General features: G+C 39.0%; 1 protein-coding gene across 12 annotated transcripts in view; it reads right to left on the minus strand.

Moving 5' to 3' along the window:
* LOC105468849 (discs large MAGUK scaffold protein 2) overlaps positions 1-22,988 on the minus strand; it is a 2,241,192-nt gene that overhangs the window by 1,716,752 nt on the left and 501,452 nt on the right. For all 12 annotated transcript variants that reach the window (XM_024788717.2, XM_011719263.2, XM_011719258.3 and 9 more), the window contains one exon: positions 4,431-4,526. In XM_024788717.2, the coding sequence (XP_024644485.1) occupies positions 4,431-4,526 (96 nt within the window). The remainder of the gene's footprint in view (positions 1-4,430; positions 4,527-22,988) is intronic.

The following is a 22,988-nucleotide window of genomic DNA, read 5'->3' on the forward strand; positions in this document are numbered from 1 at the left end:
CCTTGGGAGGCGGTATATATCCTATAACTTGAGGTTTTCCAGCAGATGATATAATCCCTTTAAGCAGACTGACAATAAACATAATTTAAAACTAAGGAAATTCACTACTTTGTATTACCATTAAAATTACCTTTAATCCTGATTCTATAATATTTTCAAACTTGGCCCTCTGGAAAGATTAACTCAAAAACATCAGCTTTTAAATTATTATTATAAATTAGTATTATTATTTAAATTATTATTTTAAATTATTGTAAGAACCACATAACCTTTAATTTATAATACTGACCACTCTTAAGTGTAGTGTTCAATAGTGTTAAGTATATTACATTTTTGTGAAACAGATACCTAGATGAGTTTTTCATCTTGAAAAACTGAAACTATATATACCCAATAAACATTAATTTCCCCTCCCTCATCTCTCCAGCCCTAGGCAACTACCTTTCTACTTTCTGTTTCTATAAGTCTGCCTACTTTAGATACTTTATAGGAGTGGGATCACACAGTGTTTGTCCTTTTGTGACTGGCTTATTTTGCTTAGCATAATACCCTCAAGGTCCATTCATGTTAGCATATGATAGGATTTCCTTTTGTTCCTAAGGCTACGTAATATATGTGTGTGTGTGTGTGTGTGTGTGTGTGTGTGTGTGTGTGTGTGTGTGTGTGTGTATAACATTTTCTTTATCCATTCTTCTGTTAATGAACATTTGGGCTGCTTCCACCACTTGGCTATTGCAAATAAGGCTGTGATGAACATGGCTGTGTAAATATTTGTTCCAGATCCTGCTTTGAATTCTTTTGGATATTTACCCAGAGGTAGAATTGCTGGATCATATGATAATTCTATTTTTAAGATTTTCAAGAATCTTTATACTGTTTTTCATAATGGTGGCACCATTCCCACCAACAGCGTACAAGCATTTCAATTTCTGCGTATCTTTATCAACACATTATTTTCTGTTCTTTTGACAGCAGGCATCCTAATGGGTGTGAGATGATATTTAATTGTTGTTTTGATTGGCATTTCCCTCATGATTAGTGGTGTTGAGTATTTTTCATAGGTGTGTTGGCCATTTGTATATTTTCTTTGGAGAATTGTCTATTCAAGTATTTTGTCCATTTTTAATTGTGTTACTTGTTATTTGTTGTTGAGTTTTAGAAGTTCTTTATATATTCTAGATATAAATCCTTCACATATAAATGACTTGCAAATACTTTCTCCAGTTCCATTGGCTGTCTTTTCACTCTGGTGATTGTGTTCTTTGAGGTACAGAAGTCTTTAAGTTTGATGCAGTATAATTTGTTTATTTTTGCTTTCAGTTTCCTGTGCTTCTGGTGTCATATTCAAGAAATTGTTGCCAAATCCAATGTGTCCTGACATTTTTCTATTAGTTTTATAGTTTAAATCTTACATTTTCTATAGGAGTTATAAAGTCTTACTTATATCTGTAATCCATTTTGAGTTAATTTTTGTATATAGTATAAAGTAAGGGCCCAGTTTTATTCTTTTGCATGTAGATATCCAGTTTTCTCACCACCATTTGTTAAAGAAACTATCCTTTCCCCAGTGGTAGTTGTAGCTCCCTTATTTAAAATAATTTGCCATATATGCAATGGTCTATTTCTAGGATCTACATTCTGTTTCATTGATGAATATATCTATCTGTCTTTATGCCAGTACCACACCATCTTGATTGCTGTTGCTTTGTAGTAAGCTTTGAAATCAGGATGTCTGAGGCTTCTAAATTTGTTCTTATTCTCCAAAACTGATTAGGCTATTTAGTGTCTCGGAACTATCACTTTTAAGATAAGGATCATGGGAAGCATTTAATGTAAACATATAGAGACAAGAGGATTCTCATTCTGCTCTCATTCCATAAAACAAACAAACATAAAAATCTTCTTTCCCATAGGTGAGTGGCATTCAGAAAAAGAAGTTTCCTTCTAAATATCAGAAAGAACAGTTACTAGAAAAATAGAGCTGAGCTACAAAATTATTATTAATTCTAAGGTGCAGCTATTTAAGAGTATAAATATATACCATAACCTAAAAATAATTAAGAGCAATGCTGAAATTCTCTAAAACACATAATTATTCTATTCTATCAAAGTATACTAAATGTATCATAATCGAAAGGACTCATACGTTACTTATTTATTTTTATTTATTTATTTTTTTGAGATGGAGTCTTTCCCTGTCACCCATGCTAGAGTACAGTGGCGCTATCTCAGCTCACTACAACATCCAACTCCCAGGTTCAAGCAATTCTCCTGCCTCAGCCTCCCAAGTAGCTGGGATTACAGGCACACACTACCACACCTGGCTAATTTTTGTATTTAGTAGAGGCGGGGTTTCACCATATTGGCCAGACTGGTCTCAAACTCCTGGCCTCAAGTGATCCACCTGCCTTGGCCTCCCAAAGTGCTGGAATTACAGGCCTGGGCTACTGCCACCAGCCCCATAAATTATTAATATCTAATCAGTCTCTCTCTTGAGATTAGGGTTTAGATTAGGAAACTGAGGCACACAGATAGTCTAAGTGACTTGCCCGAGAACACTCAAATAGTAAGTGTACAAAGACAATAATCTAACATCTCTGTTTCCAGTTATGACTTACTCTTATACAATTCTTCTTTATGAGTCTGATATGTGTCCTACAGTCAAATGTGTTTCTACCTTGTTACCTCTCTGCTCTTGCTGAAAGAAACCTAACTTTCTGCCCCACCCATTGTGGTACCTGCATAATATTTACTTAGTCCCTTAATCAACCAGTTCTAATTCATAAGATTGGCTAGACTGTTTTCTGCTGAAAAAGATAAAATATCAAACAATTAAAACAGTATTAAAACAAAGATATTCCTAAATGCATTTAGTGCTCTACTCATTTCTCCAAATGCATGCAATATCTAGAGCATTTACCTATCAATCCTTTCATATATAACTATCCCATTTCATCCTTTTTATATTCCTATAGTATAGTCACAATAGGTATAATCTCATTGTATCTCATTTCAGGCACAATAAAAAGTCATTTAATGTGCCTGAGGTCACATGACTAATTTGTGATAGAGCCAAGATACAAATCCTGGTTTCTGACTTCGGATCTTTTGTTCATTCCATTCTACCACACTGTCCTATTTTTGATATTACACTTTGTTCTCCACAAATATGCCGCATCTCCTCTCAAGGTATTTTCTTAGTTGTTCCCATGTTATTTCAAATTTAAGATGTCATAATTGAATTAGTTAACTCTATCTACCCATTAGTCAGCTTTCCTCCAAATAACCCCATTTTTGCTCTGATACCACCTAACTCTCAATTTACTCAGTCACCAAGTCCTGTCAATTATTTCTTTAAGATTCCTCGTTTCTCTATAAGTTGATTAAAAATTTTCATTGTTTCTCACTAGGACTCTGGAATATCAAATCTCCAAACTTTACGTTTTGTATATTAGGTTTATTTAAACACAGAATACATCCCTAAAAAATACTCCCAATTATTTTAAATTGTTCAAAGGAAAAACAGGAATAAAATAAAGAAAGAAACCATATTAAATATGAAGTATTCATCATTAAAGGTCTAAAGTTTTCATTAATATCTTCATTTTTATTTTCCAAATGTTAATAAAAATATCCTCAATAAAATAAATGCAAAACTTGCAATTAATTTCAATAGCATGAATATCTACTATTTGCCAAGCAGTACTAAGCATGTTCATATTCAGGATCTCATTAAAATTTCAAAAGTACCCTATAAGATGAGGAAATGGAAGCTTTTAGCGTTTAAGCAGCATAAGCTAGCAATATGCTCTCCAATTATGAAATCAAAAATTTCTCTAATATATTTTTCAGCATTTATTTAATTTAGCTGCCTGGAAGGTTGGCACATTCGTATCCCACTTAGGACTAATGACTTCATTTTCAGGAAGCAAAAATACAAATATCCTTGCAAACAGCCAGGAAGTCCAAAAATGTGTTTTCCAAGTATTCATGAGCCCAGCATGGATGTCCACCCTCCCTCTCTTCTTTTGGAAAAGAAACAGTCTCATTGCCAAATTAGATAACTTCCTTTCCTGGATACACATTTTGCATTTTATTACTGTCTCAAATAGTTAACATCTTCTAGGTTAAATGAAAGTATTTTTCAAGAGAGGAAAGTGAAATAGCTTACAAAATGATTGTGTGATAACCAGCACCTTAAGACTACCTACTAAAACACAGAACCCAAAATGAAACACACAACTACTCAAAATGATACACATTCAGTGTCAGCTTAGAAGCCTGAGAACCCAATTTGCTGACCAGGCCAAAGCTAGAAATTAGGTTACACATTTCCTTTTCCTTCTTTAACACTACTAGCACTATCCACAGAGAACAAGACAAATCTTACCCATGAAGCCTAGTAAGAAAGAAAACAATGTAACACTTACAGTTGTCGTCTCATCAGTTTCATTTTCAAAACACTGATTTTCTTTATTTTGCTCAATATATGAAGCATTTTCCTTTGGTCCACTGCAATCTGTAAGCTAAAATAAAAGTTGAAAAAATCAATACTACTTTTTTATTTTCTGCAATGTATATTGTTTTCAAACTTTGAATATACACATTAAAATATCTAAGGCCTGAATAAATATTATTAGATGTTGCTTTTTTTCAATTTTAGCATATGAATATGCTATCTAACCCATTTTTATATTGCTCCCAAAGAGAAAACATAAAATGGGACAGTTATTCAAAGGCAAATTTTAAATTTCAAAGGTTTCCAGCAGGGAGTGTTGAACATGGACTATTCAAAAGTAAATTGATGATCTGTTTAAAGCTGAGCTTGGTTAATGGGAAGATGAAGATAGAGGGCTGATTTCACTTTATGTAAGTTCTCATACTTGTAGAAATCTCTGTGGAAGCTATTGTAGCTCTCAGAACTAGCAGTGGCACTGACTGCCTTTGCTTTGGGCTATCTTTTTATAACTACAGCTTTAGATGATAAAAATAATGTCTACTTTCAAAGCAAAGGGTAGGTTTGCTTACTGACCATTATAAAATAGGTGTTACCTAAACTGAGGGAACACAACCTACAACATGACCCATTGCATATGACTGTATCATGTGACCATCTTTGCCTTGCACTGTAAAAACTGGGACTTGATAAATTGGTACAAGAAAATGTTGATACTCTACTGCTGTTGTTGCAAGTAATTAGTCTCTGTCCTACAATTTTTTTGGCAGCATCGATGAAATTGTGCTAGACTAAATTCTTAGTTTGCAAGTAGGATACAATCTTAAACTCCTCACAGTTCTTGACAGTGACAAGGATGGAACGCTGACAGATTCATAGTGTTCTGGAAGAGGAAGGATCAGACTTCTAAGCTGATGAAAGGGTTTTGTGGAACATCTTTAGGAACTGGGTAGTAAACATGCTGACCACATTGAATGTTTGACTGCATAATAAGAATTCCTCACTTTAGGCCAGGCACAGTGGCTCACGCCTGTAATCTCAGCACTTTAGAAGGCCAAAGAGGATGGATCACCTGAGGTCAGCAGTTTGAGACAAGCCTGGCCAACGTGGCGAAATCCTATCTCTACTAAAAATATAAAAATTAGCCGGGCATGGTGGCATGTGCCTGTAATCCCACTTACTCAAGAGGCTGAGGCAAGAGAGTCACTTGAACCAGGGAGGTGGAGGTTGCAGTGAGCCATGGCACTCCAGCCTGGGTGACAGAGCAAGACTGTCTCAAAAAAATAAAATTAAAAATAAATCCCTCACTTTAATGCACATTAATGAGAAATTTCTGAAGTGGTTGCAGGCTAGGACAGCTCCCAAAGGGTTTTTGCCCACTCTCCACTGGCTGGGAGAACTTCCTCACCAACCTACCGGTCAGCCTCAGTTTCTAAGATTCACTCTAAAAGGAGTGGGTGAGCAGAAATTTCCACTCCTTTTCAGGCAATAGCTATAGAGACATGTACCTGCACTGGTTGTGAAAGGAGAGAAATTTGCAACCACTGTGGACAGAAAGATTTATCTGATTCTAGTCTATTGTAGATGCTCCTCTTCTCTGCTCCCATAGTTTACATCTATCATTGTAATTAGCATATTACAAATTACATAAATGTGTATGTGTGTATATATATATATGTGTGTGTGTGTGTGTATCTGATACATGTGTGTCTATGTGTGTTTATCTGTCCCATTAGAGTACCTCGGAAGACAAGCAGGATATCTTACTGTTTTTCAGTCTCCAGGATCAATATATATTTGTTTAATAAATGAAAAATAAAGATTAAATTAGATGAAAAATTGATGCACAGGTAGATGAATAAACTGAGAAGATGTTTCGTCTCATGAAGAGCAGTGTCAGACTCAACCACTTTGGGATACTCAGGTAGCCTCTGTATCAGAAACATAGAGCTCTTTATTTTGTGCTCCCCCTTTTGGGCCACTCCTCTTTGGTCCCATGAACTATCCAAACAAATCAGAGCCATCAATCTGACTATCTCTCTCATGTAGATGTATATAGTAAGGACCTGTCCTGTGATGAGACCCACTGGAATCAAGATGCTGATTGAGCCTGCAATGCCACCATTGCTCCATTGCTACCTGGATCCATCATCATACTGAACATGGCGGCACATCCTCCATCATAGACTAAGCACAAAGTAAAACGACTACCTCCCAGGCAGAGGCTACCTGTGTGTCCTAAGGTGGTTGAGCTCAGCATTTCTCTTAGCCAGATCAGAGCCCTTATTCATGGTTCATATATTTGTTCATCTATCTATGCATCTCTTTGTGATAGTTAATACTGAGTGCCAACTTGATTGGATTGAAGGATGCAAAGTATTGATCCTGAATGTGTCTGTGAGGTTGTTGCCAAAAAAGATTAACATTTTAGTCAGTGGTCTGGGAAAGGCATCCTTAATCTGGGTGGGCACCATCTAATCAGCTGCCAGTGCAGCCAGAACATAAAGCAGGCAGAAAAACGTGAAAAGATTAGACTAGCCTAGCCTCTCAGCTTACATCCTTCTCCCATGCTGGATGCTTCCTGCCCTTGAACATTAGACTCCAAGTTCTTGAGTTTTGGGACTTGGACTTGGCTTTCCTTGCTCCTCAGCTTGCAGATGGCCTATTGTGGGACTTTGTAATCATCTTAGTTAATACTTAATAAACTCATATATATATGTGTATGTATATGGTTCTAGAGGTACAGAATATTAAGGATGAAGTCCTTTCATTGGTTTGGGGGTTTCTGGAGTTGGATGCTTAACATTATTACACCCAAAAATGCCAAGGACTCTACTCCCAGTAGTATGGAGAACACTGATAGTCCTTGGCATGAACTGTTTAGAGAGTTATGCAAAATGAATGCATTTGACATTCCTGATTCACCATTCGTGAGAGGCAAGGAGTTTAGTGACTCTATATATAATACCTTTGACTATATGTGGAGAATCAAGGAATATAACGAAGCTGGTTGGTTGCTCCTGAGTTCAGTGGACAAAGTGATGAAAGGAAATGATGAAATCAGGGATTCTAATCCCAGCTTCAGAAGCAGATACTGAGCCTCAAATTTGCTAAGATTGCCCTGAGTGAAAGTCTTATCTCCTGTAGAGAAAGACATGAAATTGTGGGAAAACAGACACAAGCCCTTAAAGTGAGGGCACTGATTGGAAAAGAATGGGACCCTGCAACTTGGAATGGCAATGTTTGGGAGGCCTCTCATGAAGCTGGGGACACTGAGTTTGTAAACTCTGACAAACTTTTTTTGCCAAAAGAAATAGCTTCCCCACTCCCAGTAGTGGCAACATCCCCTCCCCGACCCATGCTGCCATCAGTCTTTCCACCTTTGTCTGAGGAGATAAACCCTTCGCTGCCTGAGGAAAAGTGATGGCCTCCCCTGAGGCAGTTGCCAGGCAAGATAATGTTGATTCTCCTCAGGAGCCATCCGCAACAGCCCTGTTTGCTTCTAGACTTATAAGTAGACTAACATCCCAGTGGGCCCTACAGGTGAGGCTCAGAGTGTGACCTATGAGGAGGTACACTATACTCAAAAAGAACTACTTGAATTTTCTAATTTATATAAACAGAAATCTGAAGAACAGACATGGGAATGGATATTAAGGGTGTGGGATAATGGTAGAAGGAACATAGAATTGGATCAGGCTGAATTTATTGATCTGGGCCCACTAAGTAGGGATTCTGCATTTAGTGTTGCAGCTCGAGTGAAAAAAAAGGTTGTAATAGTTTATTTGCTTGGTTAGCTGAAATATGGATTAAAAGACCTACTGTGAGCAAGCTGGAAATGCCTGATCTCCTTTGGTGTACTGTAGAGGAAGGGATCCAAAGGCTTAGGGAGATTGGGATGGTGGAGTGGATTAGTCACTGTAGATCTACTCATCCCAGCTGGGAGGGTCCAGAAGATATATTCTTGACCAATGCCTTGCAAAATAGATTTGTGAGGGCAGCACCTGCATCTTTGAAGGGCCCTGTAATTGCTCTTCTCTGTATGTCAGATCTAACAGTGAGAACGGCAATCACTGAACTACAAAATTTAAATACAGTGGGAATAATGGGATCCCGAGGTGGCAGGGGCCAAGGGGTAGCACTCAACCTTCAAAGGCAAGGTGGGCATAGCTTAATAGACAGCAGAGGCAAAATCGCAATCAGAATAGTCTGACTCATGTAGAGCTCTGGCACTGGCTAACTAATCATAGTATTTCTATAAGTGAAATTGATAGGAAGCCTACTGCATTCTTACTTAATTTATACAAGCAGAAAACTTCTAGGTCAAATGGACAAAAGACTAATTTGAATTGTAAAAACAAGGATTCATGGCCCCTCAGTTTCCAAACTTGAATCAGTTTACAGACCCAGACCCCTTGAATGAAGGGGAGGTCGGGTCCCCTTGAGGAAGGATGCCACTACACTACCAACAATTTATGCTGTTAATTTTTCTCTCTCCATCCCCAAGGAGACCTTCGGCCTTTTACCAGGGTATCTGTGCACTGGGGAAAGGGAAATGTTCAGACATTTCAGGGATTACTGGACACTGGCTCTGAGCTGACGTTGATTTCAGGGGACCCAAAAGGTCATTGTGGTCCTCCAGTTAAAGTAGGGGCTTATAGAGGTCAAGTAATTGATGAAGTTTTAGCTTGGGTCTGACTTACAGTGGGTCTGGACTCATCCTGTGGTCATTCCCCCAGTGCCAGAAGGCATAATTGGCATAGACATACTTGCAAACTGGCAGAACCCCCACATTGGCTCCCTGACTGGTAGGATGAGGGCCATTATGGTAGGAATGCCAAATGTAAGCCATTAGAGCTCCCTCTACCTAGAAAAACAGTAAATCAAAAACAATATTGCATCCCTGGAGGGACTGTGGAGATTAGTGCCAACACCAAGGACTTGAAAGATGCATGGGTGGTAATTCCCACTACATCCCCATTCAACTCTCCTATTTGGCATGTGCAGAAGACAGATGGATTTTGGAGAATGACAGTGGATTATCGTAAGCTTAACCAAATGGTGACTCCAATTGCAGCTGCTGTACCAGATGTGGTTTCATTGCTTGAGCAAATTAAAACATCTCCTGGTACCAGTTACGCAGCCATTGACTTGGCAAATGACCTTTTCTCCATTCCTGTTCATAAGGTCCACCAGAAACAATTTGCCTTCAGCTGGTAAGGTCAACAATATACCTTTAATGTCCTCCCTCAGGGGGTATATCAACTCTCCAGCTCTGTGTCATAATCTTATTTGGAAAGAACTTGATAGCTTTTTGCTTCCACAAGATACCACACTGGCCCATTACATTGATGACATTATGCTGATTGGATCCAGTGAGCAAGAAGTAGCAAACACACTGGACTTATTGGTGAGACATTTGCATGCCAGAGGATGGGAAATAAATCCAATTAAAATTCAGAGAACTTCTACCTCAGTAAAATTTCTAGGGGTCTACTGGTGTGGGGCCTGTCAAGGTATTCCTTCTAAAGTAAAAACTAAGTTGCTGCATTTGGCCCCTCCTACAACCAAGGAGGAGGCACAATGCCTAGTGGGTGTACTTGGATTTTGGAAGCAACACATTCCTCATTCGGGTGTGTTACTCCAGCCCATTTATTGACTGACCCAAAGGGCTTTGAGTGTGTTCCAGAATAGGAGAAGGCTCTGCAACAAGTCCAGGCTGCTGTGCAAGCTGCTCTGTCATTTGCACCATATGACCCAGCAGATCCAATGGTGCTTGAGATGTCAGGGGCAGATAGGGATGCTGTTTAGAGCCTTTGGCAGGCCCCTGTAGGTAAATCACAGCAGAGTCTCCTAGGATTTTGGAGTAAGGCTCTGCCATCTTCTGCAGATAAGTACTGTCCTTTTGAGAGACAGTTCTTGGCCCATTATTGGTCTTTGGTGGAAAATGAAAGTTTGACTACAGGTCATCAAGTTACCATGCAACCTGAACTGCCTATCATGAACTAAGTGCTTTCTGACTCATCTAGCCATAAAGTGGGTCATGCACAGCAGCATTCCATCAGCAAATGGAAGTGGTATACATGTGATTGGGCTTGAGGATGTCCTGAAGGCACAAGTAAGTAACATGAGGAAGTGACTCAAATGCCCACGGTGTCCACTCCTGCCACCCCACCTTCTCTCCCCCAGCCTGCACCAATGGCTTCATGGGGAGTTCCCTATGATCAGTTGACAGAGGAAGAAAAGACTAGGACCTGGTTCACAGATGGTTCTGCACAATATGCAAGCACCACCCAAAGTGGTGCAGCACTACAACCCCTTTCTAGGACATCACTGAAGGTCAAGAGTGAAGGGAAATCTTCCCAGTGGGCAGAAGTTCCAGCAGTACACCTGGTTCCACATTTTGCATGGAAGGAGAAATGGCCAGATGTGTGATTATATGCTGATTCAGGGACTGTAGCCAATGGTGTGGCTACATGGTCAGGGACTTGGAAGAAGCATGATTAGAAAATTGGTGACAAAGAAATCTGGGGAAGGGGTATGTGGATGGATCTCTGAGTGGTCCAAAACTGTGAAGATATATGTATCCCATGTGATTGCTCACCAATGAGTGACCTCAGCAAAGGAGGATTTTAATAATCAAGTGGATAGGATGACCTGTTCTGTGGACATCACTCAGCCTCTTTTTACAGCCACCTGTCATTGACCAATGGGCCCATGAACAAAGTGGCCATAGTGGTAGGGATGGAGGTTATGCATGGGCTCAGCAACATGCACTTCCATTCATCAAGGCTGATCTGCCTGGCCATGGCCACTGCTGAGTGTCCAATTTCCAGCAATAGAGACCAACACCAAGCCCTCAATATGGCACTATTCCTCAGTATGATCAGCCAACTACCTGGTATCAGGTTGATACTGGACCTTTTCCATCATGGAAAGGGCAGAGGTTTGTCCTCACTGGAATAGACAGTTACTCTGGATATGGGTTTGCCTATCCTGCATGTAATTCTTCTACCAAGACTACCGTCTGTGGACTCATGGAATGCCTTATCCACTGTCATGGTATTCCACATAGCATTGCCTCTGACCAAGGCACTCACTTTACAGCTAAAGAAGTGTGGCAGTGGGCTCATGCTCATGCTCACTGGTCTTACCATGTTCCCCATAGTCCTGAAACAGCTGGATTAACAGAATGGTGGAATGTCCTTTCGAAGTCACAATTACAACTAGGTGACAGTACTTTGCAGGGCTTGGCCAAAGTTCTCCGGAAGGCTGTGTATGCTCTAAATCAGCATCCAATATATGCTACTCTTTCTCCCATAGTTAGGATTCACAGGTCCAGGAATCAAGGGGTGGAAGTGGCACCACTCAACACCACTCCTAGTGATCTACTAGCAAAATTTTTGCCCCTGTTCCTGCAACATTATGTTCTGCTGGCCTAGACGTCTTAGTTCCAGAGTGACAAATGCTGCTACCAGGAGACACGATTCCATTAACCTGGAAGTTAAAATTGTCACCTGGACACTTTGAGCTCCTCCTACCTTTAAGTCAACAGGCTAAGAACAGAGTTACACTGTTGGCTGGGGTGACTGACCCAGACTGTCAAGATGAAATTAGTGTACTACTCCACAACGGAGGTAAGGAAGTGTATGTGCAGAATACAGATCTATTAGGGCGTCTCTTAGTATTACCATGCCCTGTCATTAAAGTCAATGGGAAATGACAACAGCCCAATCCAGGAAGGATTACAAATGGCCCAGACCCTTCAGGAATGAAGGTTTGGGTCACTCCACCAGGAAAAAAAAAAAAAAAAAAAAAAAAAAAAAAAAAAAAAAAAAAACACAACCTGCTGAGGTGCTTGCTGAAGGCAAAGGGAATACAGAATGGTTAGTAGAAGGTAGTCATCAATACCAGCTGCAAGAATGAGGATTGTAATTGTCATGAGTATTTCTTCCTTCTTTTGTTAAAAACATGTGTGTCTATATATACACTTGTACTAAGAAAATATCTTCATTTTATTCCTTTTTCCTTTATTATGTGACATAAAATTTATTGACTTCATATCAGCATTGAAGTATTGTTAACTTTATGTAATAGTATTTGGGTTGGGGATTGGTGCATTTCCAGTTGTAGGAAGAATAGTTGTATTATGTTAGATAAAATTGTGGCCTTATTATTGTCTTTATTTGAATATTATGTATGATCTCAGGAGACGTGTGTGGGTTCAAGTTGACAACGGGTGGACTTGTGATGGTTAACGCTGAGTGTCAACTTAATTGGATTGAAGAATGCAAAGTATTGATCCTGGGTGTATCTGTAAGGTTGTTGCCAAAGGAGATGAACATTTGAGTCAGTGGGCTGGGAAAGGCAGACCCACCCTTAATCTGGGTAGACACCATCTAATAACTGCCAGCACAGCTAGAATATAAAGCAGACAGAAAAACGTGAAAAGACCAGACTGGCCTAGTTTTCCAGCCTACATCCTTCTCCCATGCTGGATACTTCCTACCCCCGAACATCAGATCTTCAGTTTTGGGACTCTGGCTGGCTTTCCTGTAGATGAACTATTGTGGGACCTTGTGATTGTGTGAGTTAAGACTTAATAAACTCATATCTATATCTATATGTATACACACACACACACATACACACATATATACATATATAAAAACACATACACACACACACACATACACAATTAGTTCTGTCCCGGTAGAGAACTCTAACTAATATACTATTTATCTAATCTTGTATTTTTTTCATTTATTAAGCAACTATTTTTTGCTCTCTGGAGACAAAATGACAGTAATATGGACTGCCTGTCCTCTAAGGAACTCTAATTGGCCAGAGAAATAGAAAAATATGTAATTTATATTACATATATAGATCATGATAATAGAAAGTATGGGAGGAGCGTCTATATTAGACTGTGGAATCATGAAGGTTTCCTGAAAGATATAACGTTGAAATAATACTGAAGACAAAGGAGATTATCTAGGCAAGTAGGAGTGTTCGATCTAATAGAAAATAGTGTGGGCTTGAAAGGCAGCATGCTCTGAAGGAAAAGGCATGAATTTTAGAGTAAGAAGGAAATGGATTAAAATCCTTTCACTTCCACCTACTATCTACGTGGAAAGGAAGCAATATTTAAATTCTATGACTATCATCATTGAAAATATGGAGATAGTGCCACCCATTGCATAGGGTCTTCTTCCACCTTACTAACCATCCTATAGCTGAGTTGGATGCCTTGGATTGTAGGGGATAGAAAAATAGCTTTCCTCTACCCTCCTACATTCTTTGGCTGAGCTACAAATTAAATTGACATAAGGCAGCTTAACTGGACAGAAACTATTCTAATAACATGTGTACCCATGTATGCATGGGAGTCTCACAAAAATATGAAACTCAAAAAAGGGACAGAATTCCCTTATTCCCCAGATTGAAGCTTATTTAGCATTCTGAGCTACAGAAAGAAATAAGGGCTTAGGGTTTCTGGGGCTGGTGAAGCCAAATTATAGAAAGGTGAGGGGAAGAAATGTATATTGAAAAAAGGTTGCCTTGCTATGCAGATCAAAGTCTCTCATCTGATAAAAGTTGTCATAGAGTAACTCTCTTTCTGACACAAATACCTTTACTAATGAAAATCTCCTATATAAATGTAAATTTCCTTCATAAAAGCGGAGTTTTTCAGAGCTACTTCAGTGTCTGCAGTTTCACAAAATAACAAGCTTTAAAAAAATCAATATGGCAAAGAGGAATATTTGGGGCTGGCACTCTGGTCTCCTACAGTCATTTTTGGGTGGCATACCCTGGGCCTCAGTGGGATTTACAACCTTCCTACCTCGTACCAGATGTTGTCCCATATATACATACATACAAAGCACTCAGCCTCAATATCATGACTGATTCTCTATGTCTTTATGTTTCCACCATTACTCCATCCCCTGGTAACTTGCTGTCAATTATGCTGTCATAGAAATAGTAAATTTCTTCTATGCTTTTATTCTTCCTTCATTTAAAAAAAGACACTGATCACTTCAAAACTTTAATCTATCTCTGACTTTCTCCTCCCCAGAGTCAATTCTGTTGAAAGACATAATAGAAGTAGTAATAACAACAATACAACCAAATAATTTAATGAAGAGTTACAATAAACTAGGCCTCTCTTCAAGGATGTTGATATATATTTTATGTGCATTATCTTATATTAAAAAGCAACTCATGAAATAGGCTTATGATCTTTATTTTCTGGGTGAGAGAACAGAACCTATTTCTTCCTGAATGAAAAGCCTACATAACTAACTAATAAACTAAACTCCGGAGCCACTTTCTTACTGCCCACTCATCCTTTCAAATTGTGGTTCCCAGACCAGCAACATCAGCACCACCCACAATGTCTTAGCAAGATCAGCTCTTCAGCCTACTGAATCAAACCAGTAGGGGTGGAGCCCTAAAGTCTGTGTTTCAATGAGCTCTCCAGGTGATGCTGACACACGCTAGTTTGAAAACCTCTGATCTAGTTAACAAATGTTAAATTATTGCAAGTTAGCAAGGTATAAGACACATTTAGGAAGAGATAGATGATTCTTGGCACAATGGAAAATTAATGCCTGTCTAATGAGTGCAGTCTCTAGTCACTTCCAAGCATTTGTTGCCAGATGTTTAAAACTATCAAGAGAACTTAGAAGTCTGAACTTTTACGTGAAATATCTTGACTTCTAAATGTTGACAACATAAACAAGAGGTTATGGGAGGCCATTGTTTTGGACTGAGTTCCTTCACTAGGCCCCAAAAGACCAGACCAAATCAGAATGGAGTCATTCATGCTAGGTGACACATAATCAAACTAGCCTTTAAAATGGGATAGTTTTCTAAAGAACAAGAGATTTGCAGCAACCCATTAGAAGAGGCCCCATGGCCCCATCTAAGTAAACTGGCCTGATAAGAATGTCTCATCTGTTTTAACTCTACAAGGAAAGTACTTTGAAATGACCAATCTGCTTTTTATTCCTTATTTCTGCTTCTTTCAGCTCCTTTCTGCCTATAAGGTCAATAGGCTCTGCTCAGCTCATCAGAACACCTTTCTACTTCATAGATGGAAGGCTGCCTGATTTTAACAAATTTAATTTAATGACCAAACTGGTTTTCAGGAAATTTTGTTCTTTGACAGCAACTATATATTTTTAAAATACCATCTGAACTAACATGCAGTAGACCAAACAAAATATAAACCTGGGCTGCAGTTTGCATAAGGGCAGCCAGTTTGCAACCTCTGTATTAATCCCCAAAGACTACCTTCTCTTCCCTAAATACTGAACTCTTAAAACTCACCGAGAACCTTCTAGTCCTCACTATCTTTCTAGTTCTGTCCAAATGAAAAGCCTACGCAACTAACTACTACACTAAACTCCTGAATCACATCTTAACTGCCCACTCATCCTTTCAAATTGTGATCCCCAGACCAGCAGCATCAGTGCCACCCAGAAATTTGTTAGAACCTTTCTCTTTCTATAGTCTTCATTATCTTCTACTTTTTCTGACATTTCACATCATTGACTTCTTCCTCCTTCTTGAAAGTTTTACCTATATTCAGAAACATCTCTCTCTCCTGTTTGCCAACCAATCTCTTGAACTCTCCTTCTCTGTCATTTCCTCTTTGTCCTTTTAACTCCTGAATCAGCTGTTACTCTGAAATTCCTTTTCTTTATCACTTCTCTCAATATTCGTTCCTCAATGATTAATATAGCCTTTAGGAAGACATTCTTCCCAATTTCTGGTCCTACATTTTCAATTGCATGTTTGTATTTCCTCTAAAAAATCACATTGGTACCTCAAATCTGTTCTATCTAAATGTAATCATCTTTTTTTTCAGAACCCAATTTGGCTACCTGGCTCTTGGTAATTCCACTACCCAATTTCTTAAGGATGATTTATGACTCCCTCCCTCCACAAAGCCTGTGCTGATCGTCTCACTTTTTACAACTGGATGGGCTCTCTCAATCTATAATGCCTTTAGGAAATATTCTTCTCCTTTACACCCTTAATAATGATTAGTCCACCTGATCTCTTTAGGAACAACCTAGAATATAAAAAAGGAAGAATAAACTTGTCATTGCTTACATATTTATCTTTTCCATTCAAGTAGATTTTTTTTTTTTTTTTTTTTTTTTTTGAGACGGAGTCTCGCTCTGTCACCCAGGCTGGAGTGCGGTGGCCGGATCTCAGCTCACTGCAAGCTCCGCCTCCTGGGTTCACGCCATTCTCCTGCCTCAGCCTCCCGAGTAGCTGGGACTATAGGTGCCCGCCACCTCGCCCGGCTAGTTTTTTGTATTTTTTAGTAGAGACGGGGTTTCACCATGTTAGCCAGGATGGTCTCGATCTCCTGACCTCGTGATCCGCCCGTCTCGGCCTCCCAAAGTGCTGGGATTACAGGCGTGAGCCACCGCGCCCGGCCATTCAAGTAGATTTAAAGCCTTCAACACAGTAAGTTTATTACCATTTTGACATCCTTCATAGTGCCTTAACAAAGTGAATGCGCATAGATATTTATTAAGTTGTTTAATTACACAGTGTTTATACAAGTATATTCTAGATTACACAATATGTATGGACAAATATTTGCCAACTTTAAATGTATTCGCCTTTTATATACATATCAGAAAAATTTCCTATATAAAAGAATCTTACAATAAACTTAGAAAAATCTAGAACACTTTTGTACAGTAAATAAGTACTCAGTGTTAACTGTTTGGTAGATTACTTTTTTATTTATTTATACTATTTTGCTTGAACCCAGTATTCTTTTCTTTGGAAATGAATGTCAGTACTAATGAGAATCATGTACAAAATCTGTGTCCTTGCAGGAACCAAAAGCCATATAAACTCTAAAAATTTAAGTCAAAAAAGTTAAACAGAGTTCTATGATGCCAGGTCACTGGGAAGCACTGCCCCTTCCCATCCTCTAAGAATGTGAAGGGTACAGATCAGCCTGCGTCAGATCCCAGTTGTGCTCTGGAGTAATCCAATTATATTCATATTTCCTGGGTTTCATATTTATAGAATGCCTAGCTTACTTAACTCTATACTATTCTCTTCATACAAAAGAAATGTTACAAACTACAGAGGTATGAGGTGAGGAGGAGTCTTTTGGTGGGGTTCAGAACATGCTACCCCAAAATAGGGCCATGTAGCATTGGAGAAAACAGCAGAATCAGAAAGGTCACTCTCACTTTCCCCTCACCCTGAAGCAAGTGATAAAACCTTCATTCCAGAGGAACCCTCCCTATACCCAGAGGGAAAGAACATCCTTGTGCTCAAAGACACAGAGAAGACAAGAAGAACCTGAACAGACTTTAAGCCACCTGGTTTATTACCATTAGATCATATCTCTTTTGCCAATCATACTTCTGCATGGCTATCCACTCTTCATCAAACTCAGCATAAAAATACACAGGTTTCTCTGTTTCTTTGGGTCTTCACTTCTGTGTCATGTAAAACTTATGTTAAATTAATGCATATGCATTTCTCTTGTTAATCTGTCTTTTATTATAGGGGTCTTAGCCACGAACCTAGCAATGGATAAGGAAAAGATATTACTTTTTTCCCCTACACTTTTATTTTACAGAAAACAGCATGCTACCACTTTATAGACTACTTCAGCATTACAAACAATGGATAAGTTTAAACTGAGTAGTTCTCTGCTGAAATAATAATAAACTTCATTATCTTAACCTAAAGGCCTCAGGATTCCTTGAAAAACTGGGCACAGACAAATAAAACTAGGCACAACCTAAGAGTTCAAGAGAAGAGAGTATCAGTTATCAAGAAAAGTGTCCAACTTATTTGTTGATTCAATATACATGTATTAAATTCTATTCATGCAAAGCATTAAAGATGTTTTGGGGAAAACACAAAGAAGACAGTGTCCAAAAACAATTCAGTGTAAGAAAGGAAATAAATATATATAACAGTCACTATAAAACCATGTAGAAAGCTTTGATTATCAAAAATGAAGTACAGACAATATGCTCTGAAACTTCAACAAAGGTTCAGTTCAATAAACATTTATTAAATGCTCACTATGCCAGTCCTTTAAGGAATGTAGAGTGAAGTGAAACAAGTATATAAACAGATCATTTCAATTCAATTTTGAAGTATTAGAACAGAATGATGTAGTTGGACAACTACATTTATCTAGTATTGTGAACCATAAGGCAAAAAGTTGTTAGAAATAAAATAGAAAAGGTAAGCAGAAGCCAGTTTAGGAGAATCTTAGACATTATGCCAAAGAATTTAGATTATCCCAAAAAATAGGGAATCAAAAAAGGGTTGAGGTGAGAAATGATGGGGAAGAGTAGAGGGGTCAAATGGGAAAACATTTTAAAAGTAAAGATCTCACAGATTTATTATTTTACATTTTTTCTTGATTTTTAAATGCATTCAAAATAACAAAGCTTATAAAAATTTTGCAGAAATAGGACAAAAAATATCAGGTACCTCTCACACACATTTCCAGTTTTATAGTTGTTTATGGTAGCTGGTCTTATGTAGTATCAGGTACTTCATTACGTCAATGTCGTTGTCATTGCAAACCTTTAAAAAGTCTGGCTGACTACTATGCAGGTACCCAAATAATAAAAAAGGTTTCTATCAACTAACATAGAATTTTTTTTCAGGATACACTGTTAAAGTAAAACAAGCAAAGTGCTAAAGAACATGGTCATCCCCTCAGTACCCATGGGGAATTGGTTCCGGAAACCTTCAAAGATACCAAAATTTGTATGCTCAAGTTCCTCATATAAAGTGAAGAAGTATTTGCATATAACCTACACATCTCATCCCAGATACTTTTAAACATCTCTAGATTACTTATAATACCAAATACAATGGGAACACTATAAAAATAGTTATTATACTGTATTTTATTTGTATTATTTTTATTGTCATACTTTTATTTTTATTGTCTTTTAATATTTTTGATTTGAGGTTGATTGTATATGTGGATGCAGAACCTGTGGCTAAGAGAAGTTCAACTGTGTCTATAATATGCTATCTTTCATGTAAGTGTAGGTGCAAAGGAAATTTTCCCCTCCCTTTCTGAAGGTTCCAGTTTGCTGAAATAAACTGATAACATGAAAAACAGTATGTAAATACATTAACATTCAAGTGTGCACAAAGTATGTATGAGCCATACAAAACTGAGACACAAAAAAGGGTGAGATGGCTAATGCTTAAATAGCACCCTCTTCATAGAGGAGAAGGAGATGAGGGAATGTAGGCAATTTTGAGAGGTAGTAAACGATTTTTAGGAGAGTTGATTGGGCCCAAGAACAGATCATCATTTGTGAATTGCTCTGTTTGGAAACTGAATGGGACCTTAAGAACAGACAATAGTTTGTGACAATCTGTCTGGGTATATAATATTCCTCAGTCTTTCTTCCTGAAATATGAGTTTACTCTTCTCTAAATAATAACATTTCAGGGAAGGTATCCAAAGCAACTATGTTCCTTCTGGAGTAGCTTCAGATAAAGAAACCAGAGAGTTTGACCCTGTGCCTGGGAAAAGACACAGAAGGTCAAAAAGTCATTGATTCTGAGACCTTTTAATTTCCTTTAATTCAAAGTACTAAGCATGTCAAAGAGCTATATTTTGGGTATCATTTTCTGAGCCCCAACGTAAGAAAGAAGGGAAAATAAAAACATGTATGTGTATCTCATTTGTCTTATGGGGGGAAAAGTTTGCCCAAGCCACCTAGGGTTCCTGGCTAAGCCTAAAAATAGGAGAAAAGCATATAAGTTTAATTCAATAAAAGTTTATACATTACATGGGAGCGAGCCATCATAAGGAAATGAAAACCCAAAGACCCAAGGAAAACTGTGTATTTCAAAATAAATCTGATAAAAGCAGTGGATAGTTGTGAAGAAACATGATTGGACAAAAAGGGGTATGATCTAATGATAATAGACTGGAGGGGCAGGGGAGAGGAGACAGAACTTCAATAAGGCCCGTTTGTTCAGATTTTTCCTGTGTCTCTGTATGACATTTCTTCCCCCCTATATACAGCAGGATACTTGCCACATAAGAACCTTTAGGGTAAAAGAGAGGTCAGAGAGTGACCTTTCTGGGTTTCATGCTTGCTTTGGGGAAGAGGAGTTCTAGTTTCTATGACTCACTCAAGGAAAGAGGAATTCAGCTTTCTATGACTCAGCTTGGGGAGGAAAAATAGTGGGGAAAGGTGAATAGAAGAAGGTCAAAGAAACTCTGAGCCCCTTCCAATCTTCTTCAGTTCAAAGTACTCAGTATGACAAGGTACCATAATTTGAGGTATCATATACTGAGCCCAACACTACAAAAGTCAAGTTAGGAAGGATAAATAATGTCCCAGTTGGCAACTATCTGAGGCTGGCATTGCACAGGTGGTAAAAAGAATTTACCAAGGCAGCTGTATGTAAAGAAAAGTAGGTTTATTTGAGAAAGTAGGAAAATGCATTTCAAGAAAACAACAGGTAGGTCAGCAGGAGAGGAGCTGACTGACAGGAGAGAGAGACTTGCTGAGGATTTTATAGGATGATGTTTGTGCTGTATGCTGGAGAGGGCTTTCTCTTTTTGCTTTCCCTTGGTCCCGCCAGCCCAACTCCCCTTCCCTAATTAGGACTCCACAAATAAGGCATAACAAATAATAATAATTAAAAAAAAAAAAAAAAGGAGAAGGGAAAGCTCTTCCTTACAGGAAAATGTCAACAAATGTGTGTGTGTAGAAGAAATGAGGCAATCAGAAAACTACCAACTGGAAGACATCATAGTAATAATTGTTTGGGAAAGAAGGTGATACACAAAATATTTACATAAATTCAAAATATCTCAAGAGGTGCCAGTGCCAGATAACTTGGCCAATTAGAAGCGGCTGCAGTCTGCGACTGTCACAGAGAGGAATGAAAACAGGAAGCGAATTCTGCACCTTCAACTGAGGTATCCAGGTTATTGCATTAGGACTGACTAGGTGGACAGCTGGACCCAGGAAGTGTGAGGAAAAGCAGAGTAGAGCAATGGCCCATGTGGAAGCAGCACAGAGCCAGGGGAACCCCCACCCCCAGCCAAGGGAGGTGGTGAGTGATTATGCACCCCCATTTGGGAAACCATGGTTTCCCCATGGATCTTTGCAAACTGTAGATCAGGAGATCCCCTCATGAGCCATTGCCACTAGGGCCTTGGATCCGAAGCAGAGAGCTGTGTGGAGTCTCCACATAATGGCCACTGGGGCATGCACGGAGACCCAGGAGTTTTGTATACTCTGGCCCTGGGAATTCCAGTGAAGTGGAAGATCCATCCATGCATTCCGCTCAGAAGCGGGCTCAATCCAGGGAGTTAAGTGGCTTCATTCTGTGGGCCCCACTCCCACAGCACCTCACAAGTTAAGACCCACTGGCTTGGAATCCCAGCCAGCCAGTGGCAGCAGGCTGGAGACTGCCTGAAACAGACCAAGTTCCTGGGGGGAAGGGCAGTCACCATCTCTGCAGTTAGAGTGGGCCATTCTACCCTGCCGGCTCCAGGGAGTCCAGGCTGTCTGGACTGGAAGGAGTTCCCCACAATACAGCATAGCTGCCATGTCAGATCACGGTCAGACTGCTTCTTTAAGTGATCCCCACCTCCTCAGTGGGTGGGGCCTCCCTGTGGAAATTACAGCAACTTCGCCAAGTTTTTCAGACAGAACTCTGATCTCTCCCTAGGACGAAGCCCCAGGGGAAAGTGGCCGCTGTCCCTGTGGTTCAGCTGGCTTAGATGTTCCAACCTGCTGGCACTGGAGAGTCTGGGCATTCTGGATGAGGGGGTTGCCCCTAGTGCAGCACACCTGCTTTGCTAAGGGGCAGCCATACTGCTTGTTTAAGTGGGTTCCGGAATCCCTTCCTCTGGACTAGGTGAGAGTCTTACAGCAATTGCATAAGAAGTGAAATAATAACAAACAGCCTTTCATACCACAGCACATCAAATTAGAACTCAAGATTAAGAAACTTATTTAAAACCACACGACTACATGGAAATTGAACAACCTGCTCCTGAATGACACTTTGGTAAATAAAGACATTAAGGTAGAAATCAAGAAGTTCTTTGAAACTAATGAGAACAAAAGACAAAGTATCAGAATTTCTAGGAAAAAAAACTAAAGCAGTGTTAAGAGGGAAATTGATAGCACTAAATGCCCACATTAAAAAGCTAGAAAGATCTCAAATTAACAACCTAACATCACAACTAGAAGAACTACAGAACCAAGAGCAAACGAACCCCAAAGTTAGCAGAAGAGAAGAAATAACCAAAATCAGAGCGGAACTGAAGGAGATAGAGACATGAAAAACCCTTCAAAAAAATCAACAAATCCAGCAGCTGATTTTTTGAAACACCTAATAAAATAGATAGACACTAGCTATACTAATAAAGAAGAAAAGAGAGGAGAGTAAAATAGACACACTCAGAAATAAGGGGGATATCACCACTGACCCCACAGAAATACAAGCAACCAAGAGAAAACTATAA

This window comes from Macaca nemestrina, chromosome 12, assembly GCF_043159975.1.
Source record: "Macaca nemestrina isolate mMacNem1 chromosome 12, mMacNem.hap1, whole genome shotgun sequence".
Lineage (NCBI taxonomy): Eukaryota > Metazoa > Chordata > Mammalia > Primates > Cercopithecidae > Macaca > Macaca nemestrina.